The sequence below is a fragment of the Syngnathus scovelli genome, chromosome 18 (genome assembly GCF_024217435.2).
Source record: "Syngnathus scovelli strain Florida chromosome 18, RoL_Ssco_1.2, whole genome shotgun sequence".
NCBI classification, from domain to species: Eukaryota; Metazoa; Chordata; class Actinopteri; order Syngnathiformes; family Syngnathidae; genus Syngnathus; species Syngnathus scovelli.
This window is the reverse complement of record NC_090864.1, coordinates 10,241,918-10,268,002: the sequence shown is the minus strand read 5'-3', so window position 1 is coordinate 10,268,002 and position 26,085 is coordinate 10,241,918. Positions and strand designations below refer to the sequence as shown.

At 41.4% G+C, this 26,085-nt stretch overlaps 1 protein-coding gene and 1 long non-coding RNA gene across 4 annotated transcripts in view; one reads left to right on the top strand and one right to left on the bottom strand.

Annotated features, from left to right (window-relative positions):
* LOC125985726 (uncharacterized) overlaps positions 1 to 26,085 on the bottom strand; it is a 70,518-nt gene that overhangs the window by 4,937 nt on the left and 39,496 nt on the right. The window lies entirely within an intron of this gene.
* sema5a (sema domain, seven thrombospondin repeats (type 1 and type 1-like), transmembrane domain (TM) and short cytoplasmic domain, (semaphorin) 5A) overlaps positions 1 to 26,085 on the top strand; it is a 66,950-nt gene that overhangs the window by 2,848 nt on the left and 38,017 nt on the right. For all 3 annotated transcript variants that reach the window (XR_007487417.1, XR_007487418.2, XM_049748760.2), the window contains exons 2-4: positions 16,425 to 16,632; positions 23,063 to 23,162; positions 24,611 to 24,656. Coding sequence is in view for 1 of the 3 variants with exons in the window: in XM_049748760.2 (XP_049604717.1) it covers positions 16,488 to 16,632; positions 23,063 to 23,162; positions 24,611 to 24,656 (291 nt within the window). In the remaining 2 variants the exon portion in view is untranslated. The remainder of the gene's footprint in view (positions 1 to 16,424; positions 16,633 to 23,062; positions 23,163 to 24,610; positions 24,657 to 26,085) is intronic.

Genomic DNA, 26,085 nt, shown 5'->3' with positions numbered 1-26,085 from the left:
TCCAATGTAATGCTGGCTACGCTATTAACTCAGCTGTCACTACTGTGTCTATCCAAGAATAAATGTCTGTGGTTTGTCGCAAACATGTCCACATGTCAGGAGGAATTAGCGCCACTTAAGCAGCATTGACCTGCCAGCACTGTTACTGCGTGGAAGTTCTCTCCCAGTTCTCACAGCTCAACCTTAAACTCCCCTCAAATAGCAGCAGAATCTTTTTTTTTTTTAAAGCAAGATGCCTGTAAAGAGGCGGATGGGCGCTATTTGGGTCATCATTAAATAATCCCCAAAGCTGAGGTTTTCAAAGGAGGATCAAGTCAAGAGGCTGTTGGAAAGGTTCAAGAAAAAACTAGCTACGCTGTCATTTTTTTTTTCAAGATGATATAGCTTTTATTAATTGCTTGAAATATTACATGGAATAATTTGTATTTTTCTATGTAGTATTGTGATATTCAGTAGCCACTATAGATTTATTTAAATTATTTTTCCAAACTTACACCAATGCAAGTGTAATTTAAAAAAAGAAAATAACAAAAATTGGACACAATCTCAATAGTAAGCTATTTTTAAAATACCCCCGTGGGCAAATCATAAGGTCCTTTGAGAGACCCATGTGGGCGATTGCTGGTCTAGTAGAGCAGAGGTCGGTCGCCACGGTAATTGTTTTCAGTTTCAATTAATTCACTTCGTTACAGTTGCATACTTAATAGTGCCGGCGTGACTGAGGGTTACTACACTGTCGAATTTACTGAAGAGTTACAAAAGAGGAAATATATATAATCTAAAAACAAATCTTAAATATCAATATTATTAATTTTTTTAACGATTGAATCCATAATAAGTAGGTTTGCTTGTTGATCGTTGTGAATAATGTGCCAGTTTGAATTCTACTGTCAAATACTCATTCTGCCCTATTTATTGGAAATAGGAAGGCATTTGGAACCTATGCAACAGCATCGTTAGATAGCGACACTTGACTAGTTTATTTCCCTAGACGCACAACAGATTTATCCCGCGCTCCGTGATTCACTGAGGTAAAACGGGACTGCCTCCTGAGAGACTGCAACATGTGCTGCTATCTACGTATAGTCACTTCAATTAGCACTAATGTGTGTCTCATGTTTTTTTTTTGCTTTCACATTAGAGGAAGGTTGTGTGAGATTGGTTGTTTTTCTGACTGTGGGGGGGCATAATAAGGCACCCCGCTTTGATGTGTTTAGTTTGATCAGTGTACGTGTGTAAATACAAAAAAAACCTGGAGTCAAAATAAAAACATATAACTCGACTTTGAAATCATTATGAAAAGTCTAATCAGAGCCTCAGAAGGGAAATCAAAGAGGAAGCGTCGCTCAGCAGATGAATGGGGAAAGGAAATCGAGGAGCTCGCCGCATTCGTTTTATCCCACCCCGCAACCCAAGTTTGCGATAACATCTGAAAGATAAAACGGCTCACTGGTTGTGATGCGGGAAAAATGGAACGCAGATACAGAAGGAGATTAAAGGAGAGTTCCAGAGAAGGAAGATTGGACACCGGTGATAGAAGCCACTGAGCAGATAAACAGACAAAAGAACCCGGCCGCCTGCTTCTTCAATGCAAAAGATGCGCAAAAAGAATCATCCCGATGGAGTTGATCATATCTGGACTTGTCAACTTGACAGGTTGTCCCAATCAGGCCCGAGGGAGGGGAAATTGTTCAACATTTGAGCAGGTTCTCTCAAGAGGCAGCAGTCCAGCCAATCTCTGATGTAGTGCAGGGACAAAGAAAAAGACACCTCGTGCACAATGATTAAGTGAAGCAGCCAAAAATGAAAGGAAAAACAGACAAGAAGAAGAATGTCCAGCTTGGATCACACATTGACGTCACCAAAGTACTTATCCGTAGTAGCTTTCCATTAGAGATGATTGCAAAGGATCAATTTTGCGAATCTTTGTCTGGGTTCCCTTTTAGAGGTCTTTTGAGAGTGCTATTTGTGTTATAAAAGTGATACTTCTCCACTTTGAAAACTCAGGAGAGACCAAGACCAATTGTTACCTTGTTCTGAAATGACCCAGTTCATGCACAATTTTCTCATAGTATGGCATGACTCCATTTTAGATCATTCCAAAGCTCCAATTGAATTGCTGGATAGTCTCGCAAATCATTTTTGTGAGTGGCATTAAAGAAAAAAAAAAAATCACATTTCGCTTTGAACTAAGTGGCACTTTTTGTGCATTTGGCAGATGCAGTTCTGGGCGTGCCGGGTTACTCGATCAGGTTCCACGTCTGTTTTTTTTTTTAGCAATCATGTGTTGTTGCTCAAACCTGAGTAAATTAAGCCCTTAGCGTATTGTGCTCCAAAGTCGTGTCCACACTCTGAATCCACTTAAAGCGGGCCAACCTCATGGGTGACCTGCTTTTAGACACAATAGAATCCCAGTTCTTGCTGTGAAACCGCAAAAGTGGAGTGTGCTCTGACACATACTGCTGGCTGTGAATAACAAAGCAGCTGTTATTGCATGCGGGCAACATTTCACTCACACATTCATAAGAAGAGACCATTCTCGTCAAAGTATGAATTCATTCATTCTCCTGTGATTATTTTCTTTGGGCTGGTGAAGGCCTACTATTCATTCATTGTTTCTTAATCTAAATTTGTGTATTGAGTATGGAGACACTGGTATACCTGGAGCCTCAAAGATAAATCACAGTCCTGCAAAATACAGAAGATAGAGGATTTGATTTCCCATTGCTTGGTGATCCCAGCGCTGGAAGTCTTTGCTCATGAAATCTTTCTATCCCCTTCACCCAGTTGTGCTGACTCGCCGCCTCCGTGGCCCCGCTGGGATGTTAAAGCTTCTCCAGAGTCAGATGGCTCCCTTATAAGTTGCCCTGACTCGTGGAAAAAACAGTTATCGTTCTCGTGAAGGTTGACTTTTATGTTGTTTTGTGATGCCTCCAAAACAAGAATGGAGCATTGAAGCCTGCGGCGTTACATAATGATTCCACGGGGACTGACAACGAGGCAGTCGGATAGACAGACACAAAGAGGATATGAATGGAGGAAGTAAATCAACATTTGTTGAAACAAACACAAGGCTCAAGTTTCTCAGGCTATTTTGACCTTAGGCTAGCTTGACCACATCCGACCTTTCCCTTGACCAATACTCATCTGTTGCCTTTCTGTGAATGAAGATAATGCAGATCAAGATTTGCATTCCAAGCAATCGAAAATGCTGGTCTCGTCTAAAATGGCAGAATTTTTTTTATTTATTTTCAGACTTAAACACAAATGCTGCAGCGGCTATTAAACTTGCTCATTCCTACACGGAACACTTGGCTTCCCTAAGTCAATCCTTTTCACAGTTGACCGCTTTAAGCATTCATATGGAAGTATTAAAGTTGTCAACAAGAATACTACTCAAGACGTATCATCTAACCAGTCCCCAAAACGATGTCATTTGTCAAAACTTTATGCTTTGCACCAAAAAAAAAAGACCAAAGAGGTCTAAATAGCCAAAGAGTTGTCTTCCATACTCTCCATCACTCAATACTAAAACGTTCATGCACCACTTGAGCCATCCCAAGAGGGCTGTGAATGCTTTTTCTTACCCTTCCGTGGAAAGAGATGGGTTAGAGTTCAGGGTCAAGTATGCAATTTTATGGTGTAGCATCAAAAAAAATATTTTCCTTTGAGCTCTTTTCATCCAAACAGCCACAGAAGTGCCAAATAAATCCGAGACCTACTGTAACTCTTCATCATTCTCATTTTCATTCTCATCATCATCGTTCTTCTGTGCACAAGTGCCCTCTGGCTTCATATAGCATCAAGATAAGGAGTGAGGCTCGATCGTTAATGTAACGACATTTCTTCGCTCGGGGTCAATAGTGTTGTCTGATGCATTTTTTTTTTTTCAGGCATTTGAAATTGTAGCTCATCTTTTTATTCTTCATCTAGCTGGTACTCATAAGGACATATTACACCTGTAAAACATCCAAATGCAAGTATTCATCATCCGTTCACACACTTTGAATAATAAAAAAAAACTTGACGGGATGATTAATGCGCTGACTCTTCATGCCAAGAAAGCACATGTGCGAGAAAGATGAATTTAAGCACATGACTAACATCTATATATGCAGTAAATGGGGCTTAGAGGTTACCATAAGGGCATCACATTTAAAGGAGACTTTTTTTTTTTTTTGTGGGGAGTTGGTAGGACTTACAGAGGTGGCACCTGCGAGCCACATGTGGATGAAAAACGCCATCGTCATCATTAAAAACTAGTGTGGAAGGGATCGTTAAGTCATTATTTATGTGCTTTCTGCTGCTTTTATCGCCACCAGACTTAGTCGCACCGTACAGACGGCCTCAGAAGAATAACACAATTGTGTGAGCCACCTAAGGGGGTTCGGGCTAATAGAAAAAGTGCACACATGGACAGTCTCGGGCGCTTGTAAAGTTGCCAAAAAGCTTGCTGTAAAAATAGCGTCGTTCACGTGCTTGCTCCACAATGGACCTTTCAACAAATGAAATCCATGGTAATGAGACACCTTGCTTTTACGAGGAAATGAAAAGGAAAGAAAATATTCAGGAGTGTAATTTCCCTCATTCATCAAAAAGAACTTGATAGCCAACTATTCTGCTTGCATATAACCAAAAACTAAAATTTACAGTCTATAAAGGATAAATCAACTTCACAAGGAGGGCACAGAAGATTACCCGAAACATCCCACAACAAGCTTCTTCCATCTGTCAGAGGCAAGATTCCAAAACAGGAACAGACTCGTAAACAAATGACATGGCAGTCTGTGCATTATTTTTCTTCTGTGATGCTTTTGGCTTGGACGTCGACACTGTGTGATCATCAAAATAGCATAATTGCTATTTTTTGTTGGCTACAATACGTGTGGATTGGCTCGGAGTCAACCTTACCGCATTTTTTGGCAAGTCATATCTTGCTAAAGTGATGTCATGATGAGGTTGGAAAAAAAAACAAAAAAAACTAAGGTGGTTGAAAGTTAATGGGGGAGGGTTTTATAAAGGCCAGTTGGGTTGTGTTGCCCCCCTGCAGCCCCCCGACTCACTATGGTGTTTCCTCTCCATTTCTAAGAAGGCTATTGTTGTTTTTTCAGCTGCGGCTGACCACCTCTGATGTGCACTCCTATTGTTTTGTTTTTTTTCTCCCTGGTTCAGTTACTCAATAGGACCACATGTATTCACAGGACTGTGGAATAGTAAGGTGTGTTATTTTCAATTCTCACTTCCCGCTCTTCCATTTCTTTCTTCCTTTTTTTAAATCTCCTCTGTTATTTTCCTCTCTGACGGCTCATTTTGTTCCTGCCTAACCTCTTTAAACACCTCCTCTCCTCGACAATCCTAACCAGCATGCTCGCTTCATCTCCTCTCATCCTTTTGGCTTCTCATCCTTCCCTAAGTCTTTTTCATCCTTTGACTCTTCTCGTTTTCCCATTCGAAGAAGCTCCGCATCAGTGATCTCGGGCAAGTGACCCGAGATGACCCGTTGTCCTTTGCTCCTTTCTTTTTTCAGCAGATCAGAGTGATTCTGTAGGCCATTTATTCAGCTACTTCAACTTAGATGAAGGGAGGAAAAAAAGAATCTACAAAAATAAATCATGCAATAAAAAAGTAGTAATACTTTTTAAACTATGAGACATACAGGTTTTACGTTTTTTCTCTCTAGTCCATATAAATAGTTCCCTTAATAGACAAGTCTAAAAATAAAATACAAACCTCAGGCACATGTCGCCACACAAATTGGAAGGTATTTAAATCCACACGAGGTGATCCTGATACAACTCACCCAGCAAACCCCCAGTAATCCAAGCGAGTGGGGGTATTTGCACAAAGAGGCTGTTCAGCTCTAAAAGATATATTTGGGTCAGGTAGACAACCGTGCAGTGCACACACACACACACACTCACCGGCACCCTGCACAGACAAGCGTTGAGCTCGTTCCGCAACAAAAACATATGCGTGAAGAAACATCTGTTTCGGGTCTGCAATTGAGCCCAGATGGACCTCGAGGTAAAAGAAAGGGGGGCTCACACCATCATGCAACCAAAATCAATACCTGTCTCATCTCTGATATTTAATTCAGTTGGCCAAAATCCAATTAGCTTTGTTTGTATCGTACTGCGGAGCACGTGGCATGAATATGCATTGAACGCAAGGGGGGGGGGGAAACTTTGGTCGTCTTTTTAATTGGAGCGGGAAGAGGAGGTAAAAGCTAAACATAGAATGTGAATGAATGTATCGCAGCTAAAAGTGATGCTATCCGCCTTTGATGTGGAGCCAGCAGAGGCGTCACGAAATAGCTCTGCGGTTCACAACAGATTTAGCCCCAAGCCTAAATTAGACCTGTCCCAGCGATATAGGCGGGTTTTACTGTCTTCTGTGACACTTAGTCACTCTGGGGATGTTGCTGGAGCTGTTGTTTTGTTGCATGCATGCACTCAGACCTTTCTATTTTTGTACAGAGGTGTTTACATGTACAAAGAGGAGGTCAGATGCTAATCAGAGTGACTTTTATGGATAAATAATCAAACTATCTTCTTACTGGACCTGTGTGGGCCTTTTCAATCAAAGCTACTTTACATTCCGCACACTATGGCTTCACCTGGTGTGGCGTTGTGATGATTTAGGGCGAGGTAGTTGAGTGGATTAAGTGTGCGCTTCACGCTTTCTGCTTCATGCCTCCGAAGGAGGGCATAGTGTCATCGATCACTGCGAGACACTGTGGAAACATTAAAGTGAGACGTGATTAGTAAGAGTGCAGCCGTGACACGTCGGCGGGATCAGCAACAATGACGCCCTGGGAGTTTTTCATGCCTCAGAAGTCTTTCATGATGCTCAGCCCAATTGAACCACACTAGAATCATATTTGCTGCAATTTTTTTGCATGTCCTCGCAACCTCTTTGTGACCTTGGCTTGATTGGCGGCGGTCATCTACCTGCACAATCAGCTTTGTTGCAGTGTTTAATGAGCACACATGGAAGGACACCATGGTCATTAAGCCAATACGGACTTGTGATAAGGCAACTATTGATGTGGGGGCTGATGATTAGAGAGGGGGGGGGGGGGGGTCATTGCTCTCTTCGGAGTCCTCGTGAACCTCGTGAACACGTAAACATAATTCGTTTTTGCATTCTGCAATTTATCAAACCATTTCCCAAATAGTTCACGTGCGAGAAAACTTTTACAGAGACACCTTGATGCAGTTTAATGTTAATATTTTGTTATTGTTGCCGTCTTCTCTATCCCTCCGAGAGTGTTATGTGAAGCAGCCTAAGCTGCCACTGCACAGAAGCAAATGCAATTACGGCCTCCCAGTAGATTCCTAATCACTCTGCCCCGATGTTAAAAGTTCTTTTTAATGGGTTTTGAATTTCAAAGACACAGCAGCAATTCACTGGCTTCCCATTTTCGCCGCATGCAAATAAGCTTATTATCTGGCCATTCTTGGATGTAGCCGTCAAGATAAGCTACTGACTTTATTCTTGGTGTGGCCCCCATAGACAGTGTTTTTAAATGAATAAAGTTACGAGAGGCAAAGTTTATTTAGGACACCTTTTTTTTATGGAGAAAATTGCATTTGGATGAAAGGCTGGTTTATAATTTCAGTTGTAGTTCATCAAAAAAGGGGATTTTGAAGGGGTTTAGTTCAAGGCTCGGAATTTCTTTCATGCCATACTTGACTCCTGACGTTGTGCACCGAGACTGGATCATGCTGGGGGTAAAAAAAAAGAAAACTTCTCAAAAAGTGTTCCCGCAAAGTTGGAAGCCGAATTGTCCAAAATGTCTTGGTAAGATGAAGCATCAATTAGAGTTAAGTGCTGTAGGCCCTCTTCTGGAAAACAAGCCTCTAGCATTATCCCTCATCAAGCAAAGGTTTCAATTGGCACAATGCAGTCACTCATGAGACTACCAGATGGAGATTTAGTCACTCCTCAGAAGTTATTCCCACCGCTCCAGAAGCAGAGGTTGCGTGCTTTGCCGCACTCCATCTGATATTTGGTGTTATGCTTAGTGATGTAAGGCTTGCATGCAGCTGCTAGGCCATACGACGCTCATGTCAGCGAGTGAGGAGGCTTGGGATTCTTTTCAAAGATTGCACAAAACAAATTTTGTGTGGCAATAAAGTGCACTATTTTCATTTGAAAGCAATTTGGCACTTTGAAAGTGCATTTTGAACCCCATCAGTCTTAATGTATGAAATGCTGAAATTGGCCAAGTATGTCCCAAAAAAATCTTATTGATAGTCAACAGAAATTAAATATTTAAAAATACTTATCTACAGATCTATTTAAGAATCGGGCGTTGTGCTATATTGCAGCCAATAGAGTTATGGCCCATTTTATAATGTCGAATCAGTTGATTGTGCTTCCAATTTGTATCACAAGAATAAAATCAAGTACAGTGCAATTAAAGCTTTTATGCTTCTCTTTCTCTCTACTTGAGTGAAGCCAGACACATAAAGTGAGTTCATCCATAGTTTGGCTGAGGTTATTGCTCTCGTATGGGGAGGCAGACAAAATGCATGCCAATGAAGAATGTGGCTTTTGTATAAAATGATCTTAAGGAGGAGGAGGAGGAGAGACGATGTTCCTGCATCTGTTTACGTGGTCTAACAGAGATGAGATCACCGGAGGGTGCCTGTCTCCAATTCTCTCTATTCCCACGTTAGCCTCGGTGGAGACTCAGTGCCACGTGCAAACATGCACACAAGCACTCTCATTAACACTCCAACTTTGGAAGATTGTGCCAGTCTCTGTTGTTAATGGGACAATTTACAACTCAACAGACGGCCGCACCGAATACACGTGAACGCGGTCAGCTAATTAATTGGTTCCACTGGAGCTGAGACCTCATTTACTATCCACTCTGCCATGTTTTCTCAGATAAGGTACTCCTCAAGACAGCTTCCTTATGGCTCTCCTCCTATATGTGCGCTGAAGAAAATATGTTTTTTTTTTTAATCGACCAAAAAAGTTGTTGTTTTTAGAGCCATTTAATTACAGCGCTGATGTTGACAGTCGGGTGAGCTTGTTATCTCGGATGTGTTGAGTACAGGCAGCATGAGGGAAGATTGATTATAATACACTTGTGCAGGTAGCATCTCGCCTACTTCAGTCTATTAGAAAAGTGATGCAGCTAGCTGGATGCAGTAAAATTAACACGAATAAGAAGCGTCGTTAATGTTGGAGGTACCACTGTGATGAATCCTCAGGGGGTTCTCAGGACCAACTGTTTTTACATCACACCATTTATTTTAATTGCTTTAATAAACTCCTTTGTATCATTAGCTCGTTCTTACGATATTTCTCTTAAGCGTGGCACGGGCATAAAATTGCACCTGTTAATTGTCGCGTCGGCCACTATGCGTTGAAAATCGTTTTTTCCGTGACACCCAAGAGAGTGCAGAAAATTTGGATCTTGTGAAAATATGTAATGCAGGGGCCAACTCATATATCATCTTCGAAAATGCTCTCTGGGGCCCTCGTCTTTGCAGGACCCCTTGAATCATCATAACTGCCCATCCCCATATGGTAGCATGCAGCGAGTGTAATGAAAGACACTCGGCCATTTATCTATAAGGTACTATGTCATACATCATTCGCTCTCTTATATCCCGTAACCTCTGAAGCTCACATGATTGATTAGGACCTTAGTAATTTGGATCATTCCGTGCAGAAAAAGAAGACTCATCTTCAATCGAGGTAGAATTTCTTTGCATTATATGGCCAGCTCTTTGGGAAGAAGCTGGTGCAGTGATTGGTGGTGAATATTTGCTTTGCAGACAAAGCAGGTGTGACTGGCAAATCCGCCAGAGATGTGCGCCCGCTCACAGCTGTAGACAGTGATAGTGTAATTCTGCAGCCGGTGAGACGTTCACTTACCCGTTAGCCAAGCATGTAATTAAGCTTTAAAAATGTCACCGTGCACAGAGGTGGGCTTTATGTTCCATATCAATGCAAGCCCATGTGAGGGTTGAGGGGGGTAACACTGATTTAATGTTTGTTTGCTGTTGAGTATTCTTGTTATAAAGTTTCGACTTGGAATAATTTGTTGCATCATCCAAGCAGTTAAAATAACTAGGCAGGCTGGTCATTTTGTTGACTATATTTTTTCTTTTTTGCAACACTGAGTTGGCATAGATGCAAACATTGTGAATTGAAGTAAACATTGTGCGGTCAGATGAGCTCTGGTAAGTCATTTCAATGAAGTAAGACATACTATGAGCTGACATCTGTTTTGCTTTGATAGAGACTGTCTTGTCTCCGTAGCGTAGGTATGGCGTTGACAAAGCGGTTTATTCTCTGGCCTTGTTGTGACAAGTGGCTCTTCTGGAACGCCCCTCCCTTGGCACTGAGAAGCAACGCTGACACCAGCCTGAGGGTCTGAGTCCAGAGCCACCGTCTCAGCACTCCATCAGAGGCTGGGTTGGCCGCAAGATTTTTCACGGGTTGACACGGTGTTGTCAAACATGTCTCAGCAAGGAGCAGTTTAGAAGGGGGAGGGGGGAGCTGACTCACACATTTACAAGGTGTAGATCAGAAGAAAGAATGGATGTGGATCATCCTGCTAAATTCACAAGTGGAAAAGAAATGTTTCAAAAGTCTTCATCGAAAGAGTGGCTTGCTGTAAAAGTCAGCGATCACGTTGAACTTCTTCAAGCAATCATCGAGGCACGTCAAGCCTATAATTGCTGTCTAGTGACGCGTGAGGGCTTTTCAAACTCATGTTTGTCACTTTTTTGCAAAAAATGTTGTTAAATTCTTTGCCTTATCTGAAATGGTGCCCCGCACACACAGGTACACTAACCAGCACTACCTCAGCGAGAGAAAGTGAGCTAAGTAAATATAACGGCAGAATTTGTGAGCCGCTTGAGAGTTTGGATGGGCCTCAGGGTGGGAAAGCGCTCGCCTGCACAAAACCAGCAAGATAGTTGTTAGTTGAGTATGTGCGTGAATATTCATGTGCGCGTGTGTCTTCATTGACTCCAATCTCGCATTTCCAAACAGATTGGAAGCAATGTGTGCATCCAGCTGAAGCAACTGACATTTCTGCTGTTTGGTATTTATTCCAACATGCTCACATAAGCCATAATGCGTATTGTCACGACTGAAATTGTGTCTGCGAGATGGGAAAAAGTACAAGACCAACTGCTTGCGTTTGATGAGTGATTCCAAAGCCACGCTGGCCACAACAGATAAGAAACAAACGGGCCATCTTGATCCATGAGAGCTCTTCAATCCCACTCTTGGAAAGGCACAGACATTTTCTCGAAATTAATTTTCCCTCAGATATGGAGGGTTGAACAAACGCCCCTGCTGGGCAGCGACAGACAAAGATAATCATCATCACTCCATCCTCCTCGCTGGCATGTTCTGAATGAGGTATTGTGAAATATAACGCAAGCATGATACCTATTTTCCAGCAAATAGGGGATTTTTATTTACCTAGCTGCAGATACCAGGTGACATATATTGTGATTTATGTCATGTGAATCTGGAGTTAAAAAAAAATAGAACTATTATGGATAGAAGAAACAAATGACAAGAAGACTTTTAGCTTCATATATATGCAATCATCGCTTTAAACGATCTTTAATTAATAAACAAAGATCATAATTACGAAGATTATAATTAACAATGCACAGGAAAATCAATACATCATTAATTTTTAATATATTCATCTGCGAGAAAGTCAATGTGGTTCGATGCTGCTGGTTTAGTTAGCGGCCGAGCGGAGTTTAAATCGGCTCGTATTTGTGTGAACAATAACATAGAAAACCATTTTTTGGGGGGTAAATATTTAGGTCAATGGGGAAAACGTGCAGCCATTTCCTCTTTACACAAAATGGAGAATACGGCCCTTTATATGAAGAAGGTGTGTGGCGGCACGGACTTGCCAGTGCCAAAACGCCGGCGAAGAATTTAAGTGCAAATGAAAGGCCAGTTTGAAATGGTAAGATAATCATGAGGACTGTGGCTAGCAATTAAAGGGTGGCCCCACACAGAGCAAATAAATCCCAAAAGCTGTGTCCACGGAGCCATGCTGGTGAATAAACACCGCCTGCCACACATGCACATTAGTCATCAGAGGTGTCCAGAGTTTTTTTTTCTACTCCAAAAAGGCACCACCCATGTTGTGCAAGCCCTTTGGGGTCTTTTTGTTACCCCCAGACGCTATTTGAGGAAACGCAGTAGATATAAAAATGTCAACAGAGAGACATTTGCATTATTGCTGATATCATTTATCGTGACAACCATTATTTTGTTCCTTCTGTTTTGGCTCTTCTTGTAGATAATGCAGATGAAATTACAGCTTGTGTAAAGTAGCAATATGCGGTTGCTTTATAGATAGTGGTGCGCTTTTGTGTGTTAAGCCAAGCAATGAGTCAGAAGGCAGCAAAAACAATGGCAGTCTACTGTACTATATTCTTAACAGTGGAAATGAATGGTTTCCTGACATCTGCGGTGTTTAATTGCAGTGGCACTCCTGACAAAAAGTTGGAATTCCCTCAGAAAATTGCATGCCAATGCAGGAAATGTCCGCATCCACACTGGTGGCTTGTTTGGTCTGTTTGCTGCATTTGTTGGAAACTTCAGACTCCACCAAGAGTCATTTTAGTAAAGCCATGCTCCAAAACAAATTTGTTGCCAATGTATTATTCATGCAGGAGCAGAAAAAGTGTTTTTTCTCGGACTCCCCCTACAGTAGTGACTGCTGGATGAGTTGAGCGTTTTCACTAATGCTATTTAGCATTACCAGAATAATCAATTATTCTTCTGGGCTTCCATTTTTTTCAATGGTTACTTGAGGTATTGAATCAAATTCCTTATCGAAGCAATTCATAAATTTTATCTCTCTGCATGCTATGACAGGGGCTGGGATTATGTTTTGGGGGGGAGGGCGGCAAGAAGAAAAGATATGGATAAAGAAGAAACAAAATGCTGTGACCAAAATATCTCATCACTTACTAAGTCTGGTCTCACAGGCTGAGCTAGGATTTTTTTCCTGGATGCAGCAATAATCAGAAAAAAAGAAATCGGAAAATACCCCAAAGTCAATTATCATATTTCAGTTTATGCTAGTGATGTTGAGAATTAAAATTCCTTTTAAATCATTTCTGCAAAACAGCAGTGATGTTGTTTAGCACCTTTTCAGCAGCCAAGATCATTTAGGCTGTTTTAGAAAACTTAATACATCATAAATCAGCGCAGACAGCAGACAACAACAAACTACAAGCGGCAATATAAACAGGCATAAACAAATACGCTGCCAATGAAATGCACACGCAAACTCAAAGCTCCTCAGTAGTTTCTTTGTGGCTTGCGGCCTTGAACAAAGTCTGGTGGGATTTTTACTTGTGTGTGTCGCGTCTGGTGTGCAGGGAATCAGTCGCCATTGAGGTGCGACCTCGGCCTCGCGCACCCGTGTGTGTGTTTGGACACTCGAGATGTGTTTGTATGCGTAGCGGCGGTCCCGTGTGTTGGTTGGTCACTGTAACGATTACAAAGCCAACATTTATGCAGGGAGCTTCTTCATTATATAGCGTAATCTTCGTATCCACCTCGGACTAAATCAATAGCGGTGTTAATATGATCCTGTGGACTCATTACTGCAGGAAGAATTCAATTGATTGGTTAGCAGACACCTCGAATTATAAACTGCCAAGATGGAGCGTATGCTCTCGCTTTCCAACCAGGGGTGCTATGAAGTAACTCGTACGTACTGCACATTTAATGATTTTGTTGCACAGTACCAATGATCCCAAGCATCATATTGTATTTTGTATTTCGCTCCGAGGTTCGCTCGGAGCGAAATAATCTCGATTGTGTAACGGTTTTGTTTTCCTCTAAAAGTAACTGCACTAAAGGGAGATGAACACCCCTCTGCAATTAAGTTTGCGCTAGCTAAACATTTAAGTCAAGAAAAGCTTGCCGCGATATTAGTCTGGGATACATTAACTGCTAATGTTTGCATGGAGCTGCTGATACGTTGCATCATTTCATGATGTATATTTGTGAGAGGAGCCAAAATGACTTCAGTGCTTGCAGGAATACTTAATGTGAGCGATGATGCCCCTGATACATTTAAAAAGGAGAACATCATGTCGAGCAAGCTCAACATTCTCATGCCCCTTGCTGCTGTTGAGTGATCCATCACAGTGTCTTGGGGTAGTGAGCGTGTTTGTCAGGTTGTGAAACAAAGTCAAAGTGGAGCTATGGTGGGAGGAGAGCAGGGAGAGGCTGGTGGAGGCTTGTACTAATATGCCCTGGAGATGATTTGAGACTTCAGACTGCCTCAAAGTGTAAAAAGCTTCCTGTGTTTTCCTTCAGGACCAGTTTGGCTGAAGACAAAATGGAATCCATCGGAGGATATACGATGAAAGCTGCAGTAGTGCAGTCTATAAGGACTGGCCCAAGGACTAATGCGTCTGTTTTTTCTTATGCACAGATGTTGTCAACATCTGTCTGTTCACATAGACAAATAATATTAACATCTGTGTCTAGTCCTACAAATGTGCAACCGTTCTGTCTGTTCTTTCGCTTACATAATGACGTAATTGTTGAATCACACATCTTGACTGTCCCGTAATATGACATGAGCATATTTCTAGACATAAGCCCCTCCCTCCCAAGAAAAAAAAAAATCCTAGCACCGCCACTGGATGAACCCGTGAGTCCTAATAATTAATCAGCAGTACTTCACCTTTGCAAGATTTTAAACAGGGAAGTGTCAACTGAGCTTAGAGGAGTGGCGACAATGACACGGAGACTGGAAGAGTCACAGAAAGGCATACAAGTGGAAAACAGAAATGTCAGTGGTGAATTAAAAAAAAAAAAAAAAAATCCAAAGGTCTAAGGATTTGGGTGGCAACCACTTAAGTGACACAACTGTGTCACGCTAACCATCTAACAAAACACACAACGGATCTTGTAGCAGCACTCTTCAAACTTTGAAAGACTCAATGGAGTCACCTCAGCTGCCTTCTTCACAACTTGCTCCCTTTCCTGTGCACTAGCTGTCTTTTTGGTGCGGAAAAAGAAGTTAAAGACTAGAAACTCGCCGATTGTGACGGTTGAGATGAAAGGGGAAAAGGAACAGAGGCGACATGCTGTCACTTACGTTCCCCTGAGCGGATGACAGGTGCTTAAACTTTCCTCTGTAGGTAATGAAAAAGCACATTGATACACCTGCTGTGACTTTTACTTCAGACTTTAATTCTGTCATTCCAGCCAGGGTCAAGACGCTGGTTGATTCACCCCGAAAGGCAGGTGTAAAGTTTGCATTCAAGGAGAAAATCAAATCAACGCAGCAAATACTCGGCATGACGTGAGGGAAGCTGAAGTATGGACGCTTTAGCCTTCAACTCAATTGATTTCATACCCCAGAGAGAAGAAGACTTCTATTTATTATTTTTTTTGCACTTCCACCATAGTTTACTGCCTCTCTGTAACAAACAACAAATAGTTGCTAATTGGAAAAGTTGCATTTCTTTTCATGGACCAAGGAATTTTGTGTTCTCGCTTTACAAAGCGCTTTTTTATTTATTTTTTTGTTTCTCCCACTGACTGGACTTGAGATAAAAAGTTTCTCTTGCACTGAAATAATGAGAAAGCGCCACAAGTTCAGCAACACAATGCATTAGCAAAAGGAAACTCCTGATTACTTTTGGACATTGTTTTTTTTTCACATTTCTTCCCATGCCATAAATAAAAATATCCACTCCAAGAGGCTCATTTTGGTATTCTTGGATCTATCTTTGTAATGGCATCACATAAATGATTAAAAAGCAATAACGTGGATCGTCTATAGACTGCTCATCATTTTGCATGAAGAATTGCGCAACATTTGTGCAAAGCGCTTTGTTGGCTAAATGATGCAAGAATGTCACAAGAACACAGCGATTGAGGGATTAGATGCAAATAAAAATCTATTTTATTCTTCAGCTTTATAAAAGCCTTCACTCGCAGCAACATCACCATTTAAAAGAAACTGCAAGAATGTAGGAAGAATCTTTTACAAAGATAATAGTGCTTAGATTCGATTCAAAGTATTAGGAATAAGGACTAAATGAAAGAAAACAATCGCCTCTCATCAGATAAGGCAAAGTGGGTTAGAGATAAGACAGGCACGTGCACTTTAACATTTGGGTGCTTGACGTAATGCAAACTGTGATTTATAAGTGTCAGGGATCACCGAGGTGTATTTCTCAGCACAATCTCACGACTCGTGCACCTCTTTCTGCTTTTGTGAAAGGATCTATATTTTTGCTGCTTTTTATCTCCCAAACGGAATCCAAAGTGATAGGTAGGATTATACCTTGCTCCGGTTGGGGAACAGTCTGATCTGATTAAATGTGAAAGTAACCCTCTTTCTAACCTAAATATGTCTTTTCCTTTTTGGTCTCTAGGTGTGTCTCGCTGATGCTCTTGGCCTCTGAGGAGGAGTGAGCCTAGCCCAGCACCCCCTCCCCATGGGACGCCCTGTTAGCCAGCATGCACTGCTGCTATTGCAGTGCATGCTGCTGCTTCTTGGAGGCGTGGCCGGGAGGAGAGGGCCGGTGTTGCTCCCCGAGTCACCGTGTCACAAGACAGAGCACCCCATCATCCCCCACTCGGGTAAGAAAGGATCATGTGACTTGAGAAAGTTATGTGGGGTATGTGTCCAATTATGTGAACAGGCAACAATCTGTGCGTGTGTGGGGAAGAGAAATAACAATACACGCCTTTTGTTTGACTGAGCAAATTCTAACACACAAAAATGCATTCGTGAATGTCAGTCACTGTGCCTGGGAAAAAAAAAGCAACCGCAAAACAATGAAATTCTATTGCACAGTATTATTCTTATGTGTGTTAAATTAATAATAATTTGAGCTATAACTTTTTTTTTATATAACTAGAAGGAATGTTTTGGACATACGACCACAATAATGTGAGCGTTTTCCCTCTGCAATCTTATTATTCACCACAATATTGTTGTGAATGCTCGTCTCCCAACCGCTAATTGCAAATGTCTGACCTCTTTGGTTAATTTATTCCCTTTTGAATCCCCCCCCCCCCTCCTTCCCTCCGTATCTCCGATTACACAGGAGATGCATTTATGCTTCTGCTTATTACTTGCCTATGCAACTTTTGGAATGCGTATATTCCGCATCGAATTTCGCTGTCCTTTCCCCTTCATCTTTCATTACTACGAACAACAATACTGGAGCATATCCATTCCAATCAATGCGGCACTGTCTGCAGAGCATGGAGTAGCATTGAGCTGTTTTCGGTCCCGTAAGCTTCCCAGTCAGATAATCACATTGCATTTAGTCCTGGGAGAAATGGACTGGAAGGTTCAGACATCTGCATGCACGCAAGGACGCTTCTTTGAGAAGTGGCTGCTCAACACAATACGCTTTCTGCTTTCATAAAGGACAGTTAATCAACTATTATAGTGCTGTGATTATTTGCATGACAGTGTGGGTACATCCTATTTTTTTCATTTTAAAGTTTCAGGGAGAACCTTTTGAGAACCATGTTTTTGGAAAGTGGGAGAAAGTGCTGCCTCAAAACTATATTCTGTCTAGCAAACAAACAGTTTTGGGTTTAGCAACTGTCCATTTATCTCCAGGAAGGTCTCAAGTCCCATTGGGTGACGTTAGAGACCGTAATCACTACAAACGGCATGTCCCGATGACAAAAAGTGGAGCGTATGGGGCTCTTTTAAAAAGTTTCCAGTTACCTCCAGATTTAGATGCCACATGGGTCTCTCCCAGGCTTCTTGGAGTTTTTATTTTAAGTCTTACAAGTGTAAGATGTTGAATTGTACGACGTGTGGTTAACGTGGTATTACCAGAAATGTGTCTGAGAGCAAGAGAAATGAAGCCTGTCAGATATAGTAGTTGAAGTGGTCGCTCGAGGAAGTGTCATTGTATAGTCTGAAGAACATCAATCTGGTATTCTGGGAATTTAGTGGCTTCTGCTCTCCAATAAGGCACAATGTACAATTTGCAGTTGGAGTAAAACAGCCTATCAAGGGACATACATTTTTGGCTCCACTTGAAACTTTATACAAGGTGATTTGGTTTAATTGCATAGTCGGTCCGTTGTTTATTCTTAGATCGGTATTTTTACTGAAATCTTTCGACATTGTCAATGTAAAGCCATCGAGCGTTTTTTTGGGGCAGTTATTCCCACCATCGGCCCTCATCAGAACCTTAAAAAAGAATCACTTCATTTGTCTCCCAACGATTAATCTTTGCCTTTGCTTATGTCGTGGCCTGATGATAGCGTTTGCTCAGTTCAAACACATCTCCCGCTTCCAAGTCGCTAAGCATACAAAGCTTTTTCAGACCAAATTACAGCCTCTGGGAAAAAAAAAAGCCTCGAGTCATAACAAAATATGCAGACACACATACGGGCACGGGTGATGAGAAACTTCTCGTTAAACCTATCATGTAGCTCTTGATGTGACTTGTTGTATGCTGATTGTTGTATTTTTATTAAAGACTGCACTTCCAGGGTGCCAAGGCTATCCGTAGGCTGCCTGTTGAGACTATTAAATATTCCAACACTAAAACACTAAAGCACAAGGGCTGATCCGTCTGGTTGTGGTTGTGATAGTGGATGGTGCCAGCACACACTGATTATAGGGATCTATCCGATAGTTTGGGTTCAGTCGGTTTTGTGACTCTAGATAAGAAGATTAATACCATGGCTGCCAGTACCCAAGTAAATGCATTGGCACGATTTGGAAATGAGCTGGCATCAATCTGTTCAAGGGTACAAATCTATCTGTTGTCACCTCAGTATGTATTTCACTCCAATTTTGTACGCTATATTATTTTTCTTTGTGTTTTATAGGCAACGTTTACCCAAAAGAGATAAATAAAACTACACTGGGAGTTACAAGATGTAAATTAACTCGTTGCAATAAGGCATATACGCCTCCAGTCAAAACTGATTATTTTTTCTTTATATGACAAAGCGACCTTGGTTTATGAAGTTGTAAAGTGCAACGTGCGCTGTAGTAGTAAAATCATAACTACAATCAAGAGTTGTATGATAAAACACTTGATGGCCATAAAAAAAAGAATAAAATAAAAAAAAAAAAAAGCACAATGGGAACTAAGTGCATCTCATTGTGTGATGTGGCAACATATTCTTGCACCGTTATGAGAATGACCTCATTAAATGGTAACCTCAATATCACAATTACAGACAGTGTAAGAAAAACCCTAGAAAACTATAAAACTGAAAAACAAAAAGCACGGTGGTAAATTTTCAAATCTATTCTATGCACCTAGAGAAAAGTGGGAAATGTTTCTCTCTCTTGGAGATTGCGGGCTGGATGTGGAAGGGTGTGCCTCACATGGGTCGTAGCCTACTGGTGACCGTGGTTTTGTAAACTTGGCACAACACTTGGCTGACAGAACTGCTACTGTGGTGCAAAGATGAGAAGACTCTTCTCAGGTCCACCCCCCCCCCCCCCTTCTTTATAGTGGTTTTTCAAATAGAGGGTTCTGAAAAGAAAATGCACTGTACGGCTCCATTCATAACATATATGGTGTTTATACAAAAGGTGTGCTCACCCTCAATATAGCTTCAGCTGAGGTTAAGCTTAAATGCACCATATGTCCTGTCTTTTCATTGTTCAAGATAAGACGGGAAAAGTTGCCTTATATGTGATATTGAATGTCTTATTGCAGCCCAAAGCCCTTTAAGACCCGCTATATTAATAAAGTGTTTTATTTAACAAGGGTTCTTCAGTGTGCGTTTGAAAGGGGTTTAAAGGTTGTAAAGTGTGTTGTAAACAAGGCCATGGTTTCTGAGGAGGAGTTTATAGTTATATAGCTCAGACTGAAGTTCAAATTCCATCTTCTCTTCAACTGTGAGCAAAAGCAGGAAAAGCTTGCTTTTGTTCTCACATGTCCTACTTGCTGACTTATGTGTCGTACTATTTTTAACGTTAATTGATTTTTAAAACGTTTGAGACTTCACAAGGCAAGGGGAAAAAATAAATGTATTTTTTAATATATATTAGTCACTTATTTTCTTACATTGAATTTGAATATTTCATCATACATTTGTGTCTGCATGTGCCTCAGGCCCAAAACCGCGGAAATAGGAGTGTCAGGATTTTTCCTTGTAAGATTTGCTTGTTTTTCTTGTTCAAAATAATAGTAAGGAACCTCAGTAAACTCAAGGTCTTCAACGCCCTTTTCGATTTTTGTACGACCGAGCAGGTGTTTATTTTTTCAACTTCAAGTCTGAACGGTTTCCTCCGGTGGACTTGACTGAATAGTTGCAATTCTTCTCCCGCCCATTACCACAGAGCTGTACTTAAAGTGAATTGACTCTTCATTTCTGTGCAAGCCTACCGCCACACTCTATTTGAACCACTCCCAGCAAAAAAAAAACATCCATGCTTCAAAATTGGTTCCACATGCTACCATTGTTGTCATCCTGGCTGTAATGTTGAGCTCTGCCAGATTGTCGTGGCCTCTGATGCCGAGTGCAAATATTTATCCTTCCTGCTTTTTTGTCAGCCGCTCCGTGTCAGAGTCGAGGAATAACAAATGGGATGTGAGCGATGGGGTGTTCTATTTTGAGGAGGAGGAAGACAGAGGTTAAGGGGGATATAACGGAAACCCGTGCAAGGGGGAACGAGGGATTTGCATGTATGTACTCTGGGCTCATGTTGGCGCTGTTTTTAAAATCCTCCCCCCCCCCTCAGTGATGGTGTGTCTGATCCCGTCTGTGTGTGAGTGATCGTACCATCATCTCATTTGCATCCATCTCACATCTACCCATGTAACAAACTAAGAAATCTAGGAACGTCATTTTTTAACGCTATTTATTAGCTGGGGGCTCGTCTCCTCGCTTCCTTTGCTACCGAGTTAACGATAAGGTTGATTTGTTTGGCTCTGTGCGGGATCATAAAAATCTCCCCAGGGTGGCCTTATAAAAGAGCTATTTCAACCCTGAGCAAAGCACATAAATATCATAATCGCACAAATTTGCATGACTGTTGTAAAACCAAACTGGGATCGGGTTGAACTACTGTGACTGGATCAGACCATCGACATCAATTAATGTTTATGGTCCTTGGCCTTATCACAAAAGGCTATAAATCCCAAGTGTTGTTCAATTAGGACCTTTTGCCCCTGTTGCATACTTCAGCAAATGCTGTTTTCTTTCATTTTTTTCACACACATGGACAAACACACACACCCCCGCGGGAAGTGGTGGAGATTTATGAGGTTGGGTTCGCCAAGCCTGTCGTCCCTCAGGTGGTGTCACAGAAGCATTTGTATGCCAAGGATATAGGGGGAAAAAAAAAGTCAGGTTTAAGGATTGGTGCTTCTAAAAATGTGTCTCCATCCAGATAAAAGTAAATGGCGGATGTTCGGGTAAATTAAATGTTTCGCTGAAATTGACTGTGGAAACAAATCATGACAAGTGAAGTCGAGATCCATACTGTGTGTTTTTGGAAGAAAGCAAGGGAAAGTACGAGATAGAGTTTGGTCCCAGTACATGAGCTACGACGCGCAGGTGTTGTTTGGGACGCTCTCGTTGTCTTTGTTTGGAACCGCTCGCAACTCCAGCATTTGTCACAGGAACACATTTTTGTTGGTGCTCGCTTTTGGTGCTATCAAGGGAACGCATGCTTTTATTCAAAATCTTGACAGGTGCACCCGGAGAAGCCGACAACGCATTTTCCAGTCTATTCAGTCTGTCATTTTGCTGTGTTTTAACCTTGACGGGAAAAAAAAAGACCGTCTGTATGAATTTAGATTTCTGGGAATCCAAACTTGCTAGATTTCTGGCACATAGACCAAGAGCAACTTCAGATGCACTTACTCCCACCTAAGAGGATAATTGTTGTTGAAGACTACACTTACAGAAAAGAACATATTATTTTGCCGACAGTGTTTAGAGTCTGATGGGCTTGCCACTTAGATGGTATCATCCAAATGGTACCCTTGGCACTGAACTTTGACAGCTTGTACTGTGGAAAAGAAAGAATTATATTTTTTTTTCTTAGAAACTGCAAGCAAAGGCTGCAAAGACTTAAATTACAAAAACTATGTATGATATTTTGTTTAACACACTTTTGTTGTCTATTTAAAAGGCCATTGTCAGGCCTAATTGCAAAACTGACCCAAAATGAGCAACTGATTATTTCCCCTCTTGATGTTTAATATTTGCGTCAAAATTCACATTGTTCAACTTGACTGCTGCGACATAAATACGATCAATTTTTGTTACAGCCCTAATACAATTGTGGCATGATGAGTTATGATACACATAGATTGAACGTGAGATGAATGAATGATTGAGTATTGTGTTAATCCGATCAAATAACCAGACAGCAGACAGACTCTCCTCATGGCAAGCAAACTCCCTGGACCTGTGATTAGATTGGGTAAAGGTTAATGGCTCGGGTGCAAGGACGCCAGGCTTATGTCATTTGCCTGTCTGCAGTGATGTCTGTGTGTTTAAACATGCGGCTCACCGTTTGTGAAACAGTAAAAAAAAAAAAATGCATTATTTAAAATCAACTATAAAAGTAGAGTTTTATAATGCAAGCCAGCTTATACAAGGTTAGCTTGAAATATTTTGCCAATTATGGCCTATAAATGGACTGAACAATACTAATTGTGTTTTACTGGTCTGAAATAACAACCTACTATCATTTTTATTTTGCCACGGAGAATGATTGTTTTGGATGGTGACTAGTTAGTCCATTCCAGGTCCAATTCAAATTGTGTGCACTTGAATAAACAGTGTCTGTGAGCATGTGGCATCTTTTAAGTCTTTGTGTTCATTGTAATGCAAAATAAATGTGTCACTGCTGTTGTAAACACTTGGAATTGCAAAACAACATCTGTGAACATAAAGGAAGATGAAATTGTAAATCAAGGGTGACCCTTAGACTTGTTCTTTTGTTTTGTGTGCGTCTAGAGAAAAGTTACAATAAGACGGCTAATACATCTGTGCAGCTGTGTCTCGCCATCTTAACTCTGATTGGTTAACTCGCGTCCTTTGTTGCCATTGGCAGGGATGGAGCCGTGGATTTTCCGGTTCAAAGCAGAGGACACGGTGGATTATTCCCAGTTGACCTTTGATCCCAGCCAGAACGAACTGATTGTGGGCGCCAGGTAAGTCAGACTTTTTTTTTCTTTTAGTGTCTTTTCTGCAATGTTTCACTTTTCCTTGTCATCGTGTTGTATTTTATTGCGCTTCGCTGGTGCATTGCACGACACCAGCTTTTCTTCAAAAGGCCAAGAAAAACGACTTTTGCTGGATCCTTTTCCTCAAAGGTCTTTTGGGGGCATAATAAAAAGAAAAACAAAAGTTGTAATGTTATGAAACTAAAGGTGGAATGTTTATGCCTTACCGCACAGCCTAATAATCAAGAAATATAACTAAATAAAGACGGTATTCCTGAGGAATTTATATAACGTAACCCTAATACCTAATTTAAGATTCCCCATCTAGGCACTTTCTATTTTAGCTAAGATTGAGCTAATCCTGTCAGTGTGTGGGAGTAGGACCACTCAGAAAAGTGATTTAATTCAGTCTTCACTCATGGCCAACTTCGACGTCTGCTGAGAGTCTAACTATGAGGGTGTTGTGCTTGGGTGCATAGATGGAGGCAAGCTGCGTTAGACGTGGGTGATAATGGCGGGGACGAGGGATCGATGCAAATATCAATACGGTAAAAATCAGAGGCTGCACCGAGACATGCTTGATAGCTTCTCCTCAGGAAGATTGATAGATTTCGGGTTGTGTATAACAATATGTGTGTGCATGCACGGAGGGAGTGTGACGCCGCAGTGCATGCCAAGAAGGAAGAATAGTGATGAAAAGTTACAAGTGTAAGATATGAATGTTTACATGGAATTCATTTATTGACACTTTTGAAATTGAATCTAAACCAATTCCTCCTGGATGATGATTTGCAGGACATGCAAAATATAGACCATTTAAAGAAGCGGCAAAGAGAAAATGAAAGTAGTTCTCAAGGGTCTCCTGCTGGCTATGCAGCCATCTTGATACATTGTGGGTCAATAAAAAAATTATTTCTTGCCAGAGCGATCGCTCTTGAAAAGCGATGATTGTCAATGAAATCATTTTGCGGTTTGCCGAAGCAAAAGGCTTTAGGCAAGGTGGCGCAAGAGATTCACGACAAGAAAGTTTCAGAGAATATTTTTCCTTTTCATATATTCACACCACCGATGAAATAAGAGATAAGCTAGATTTGATTTGCAGTCACAAACTCTTCTCATCGTTTTTATTGCGCTGGGAGACCAGAGAAACGTTATTCGGCAACCACCTTGGGTCTGGAAATAGTTTGTCTCCATTCAACTTGCTAAACGACTTTTCCAATTGAGGTTGAAATATTCTGTTGCTGCAGTTGTTTGAGCTACTCAAATCAATGAAAGCAAAGGCTTATTTGAAATTCCAAGTCAAGCTGCCTTTTTAAATATGTTGACACGCTCAAAATAGTTTACTTCTGAACTTCCTAAACTAGAAATCCCCCGTGGAATATTCCTCTATTTCTATCTGGAATACCATACCTCACGTCATCCTCTTTTCCTTTTAGAAATCATCTCTTCAGGCTCAATCTCGAGGACCTAACACTGATCCAGGTGAGTGTAAAGATTCCTCTGCCGTCTTACTTTCTAGCTCCGCCCCCTGGCTCCCAAGCAACACTTTTCATGCAGGATGAAGTAAGCTGCAACTACCCACAATTTAAAGCTGTCACGGTAAAAAACAGCTTTGCATCTCACACGTCACAATGTCTGCACATCCTCTGGAGTGACAGCTTGTTTGCTTGTAAGCCTCTCGCAAGGAAGGAAAAGAGTTGCTCGATTTTTTTTGTTGCTAAAATACAGTAAAATAAAGTACATAATGTTGTTTAATATTAGTTTTAAATATTGCCCTTCAGTAGAAGAGCCGTTTGTCAGTAGAAATGAGGAAATGCAGTGACTCTGAAAATAATCCACGTAGGTGTTGTGTTTTAATCTCTATTCTTTTAGTTTGGAAGATGACACCAAACCGTATTTCAAAAACTAATTTCAACTGAACCTTATTGAGAAATGTCGCACAGGCCAGGGAAGAATTATTTTCCCGAGAGGACAATTCCCTTTGTTCTTAATATACAAAGCGTAATGGAAAATTGTATGAAGGAGCACGATTGCACACACTTTGATGCTGATCCAACTACAGCAAGTGTGTTCCACTGGCGGAGCTAGGATTTTTTTCCTTGGGGGGGCAGGGGGGCAAGGATATCCCAAAATGATTTTACAACCCCAAATAATTTTTCAAAGATGGAGGGGGGGCGGTAAATACCCAAACATATTTCAGAAGGGGGTCAGTGTCCCCGCGGCCCTGCCTCTAGCTCCGCCCCTGTTTACTCCCCCTCCCAACTACAATTACTACTTCCTACATCTATCTCTTGGGGCATGAGGGGGGCTGTAAAACAGTGTTAAGCCCCCAAGCAGTCAAAGTTGGTGCCTTGCTTAAGGGTGCCTTGAGAACTAATATTTTTTCAACAGCCAGTATTCTAAGACTTTTGTGGAAATGTAACTTTTTCACGCCTAATTGAGCCTTGCATGTACTCCTGCCCCCTGCAGAGCTAAACCTTTGAGGCTCCGCACTCTTCACGTACAAACATTGATACATCCAAGGTTTGTTTGTTGTCGGTAGCAGCGAGAGTTCTTTGATGGGTAGACAGCCGCTGATGTTTGCCATTTAAAATCCCAGAAGAACCAGTGGAGAGATTGAGGGAAAAGAAGAAGAAAAAAAAAGGCAACAGGGGATTGAGAATGGCTGAATAGAACAAAGAGGGACGAGTGGCAGCCATGTAAACGTAAAGCTGCCTGGAAAGCAAAATGAGAAAAATGATGAAATGACATAGGAGGCAAGGCCAATTCTGGCGGAAAGGAGGGAGAGGAGGGTGGTGGGAGACACAAGAAAAAGCTCAGGCAGTCTCGATTGGATGCTCACGCATGCTTTTGTGAAGCTCACCCTTCCTTCTTTAATCCGAGATTCAATGGGGGAGATTTCCACCAATCC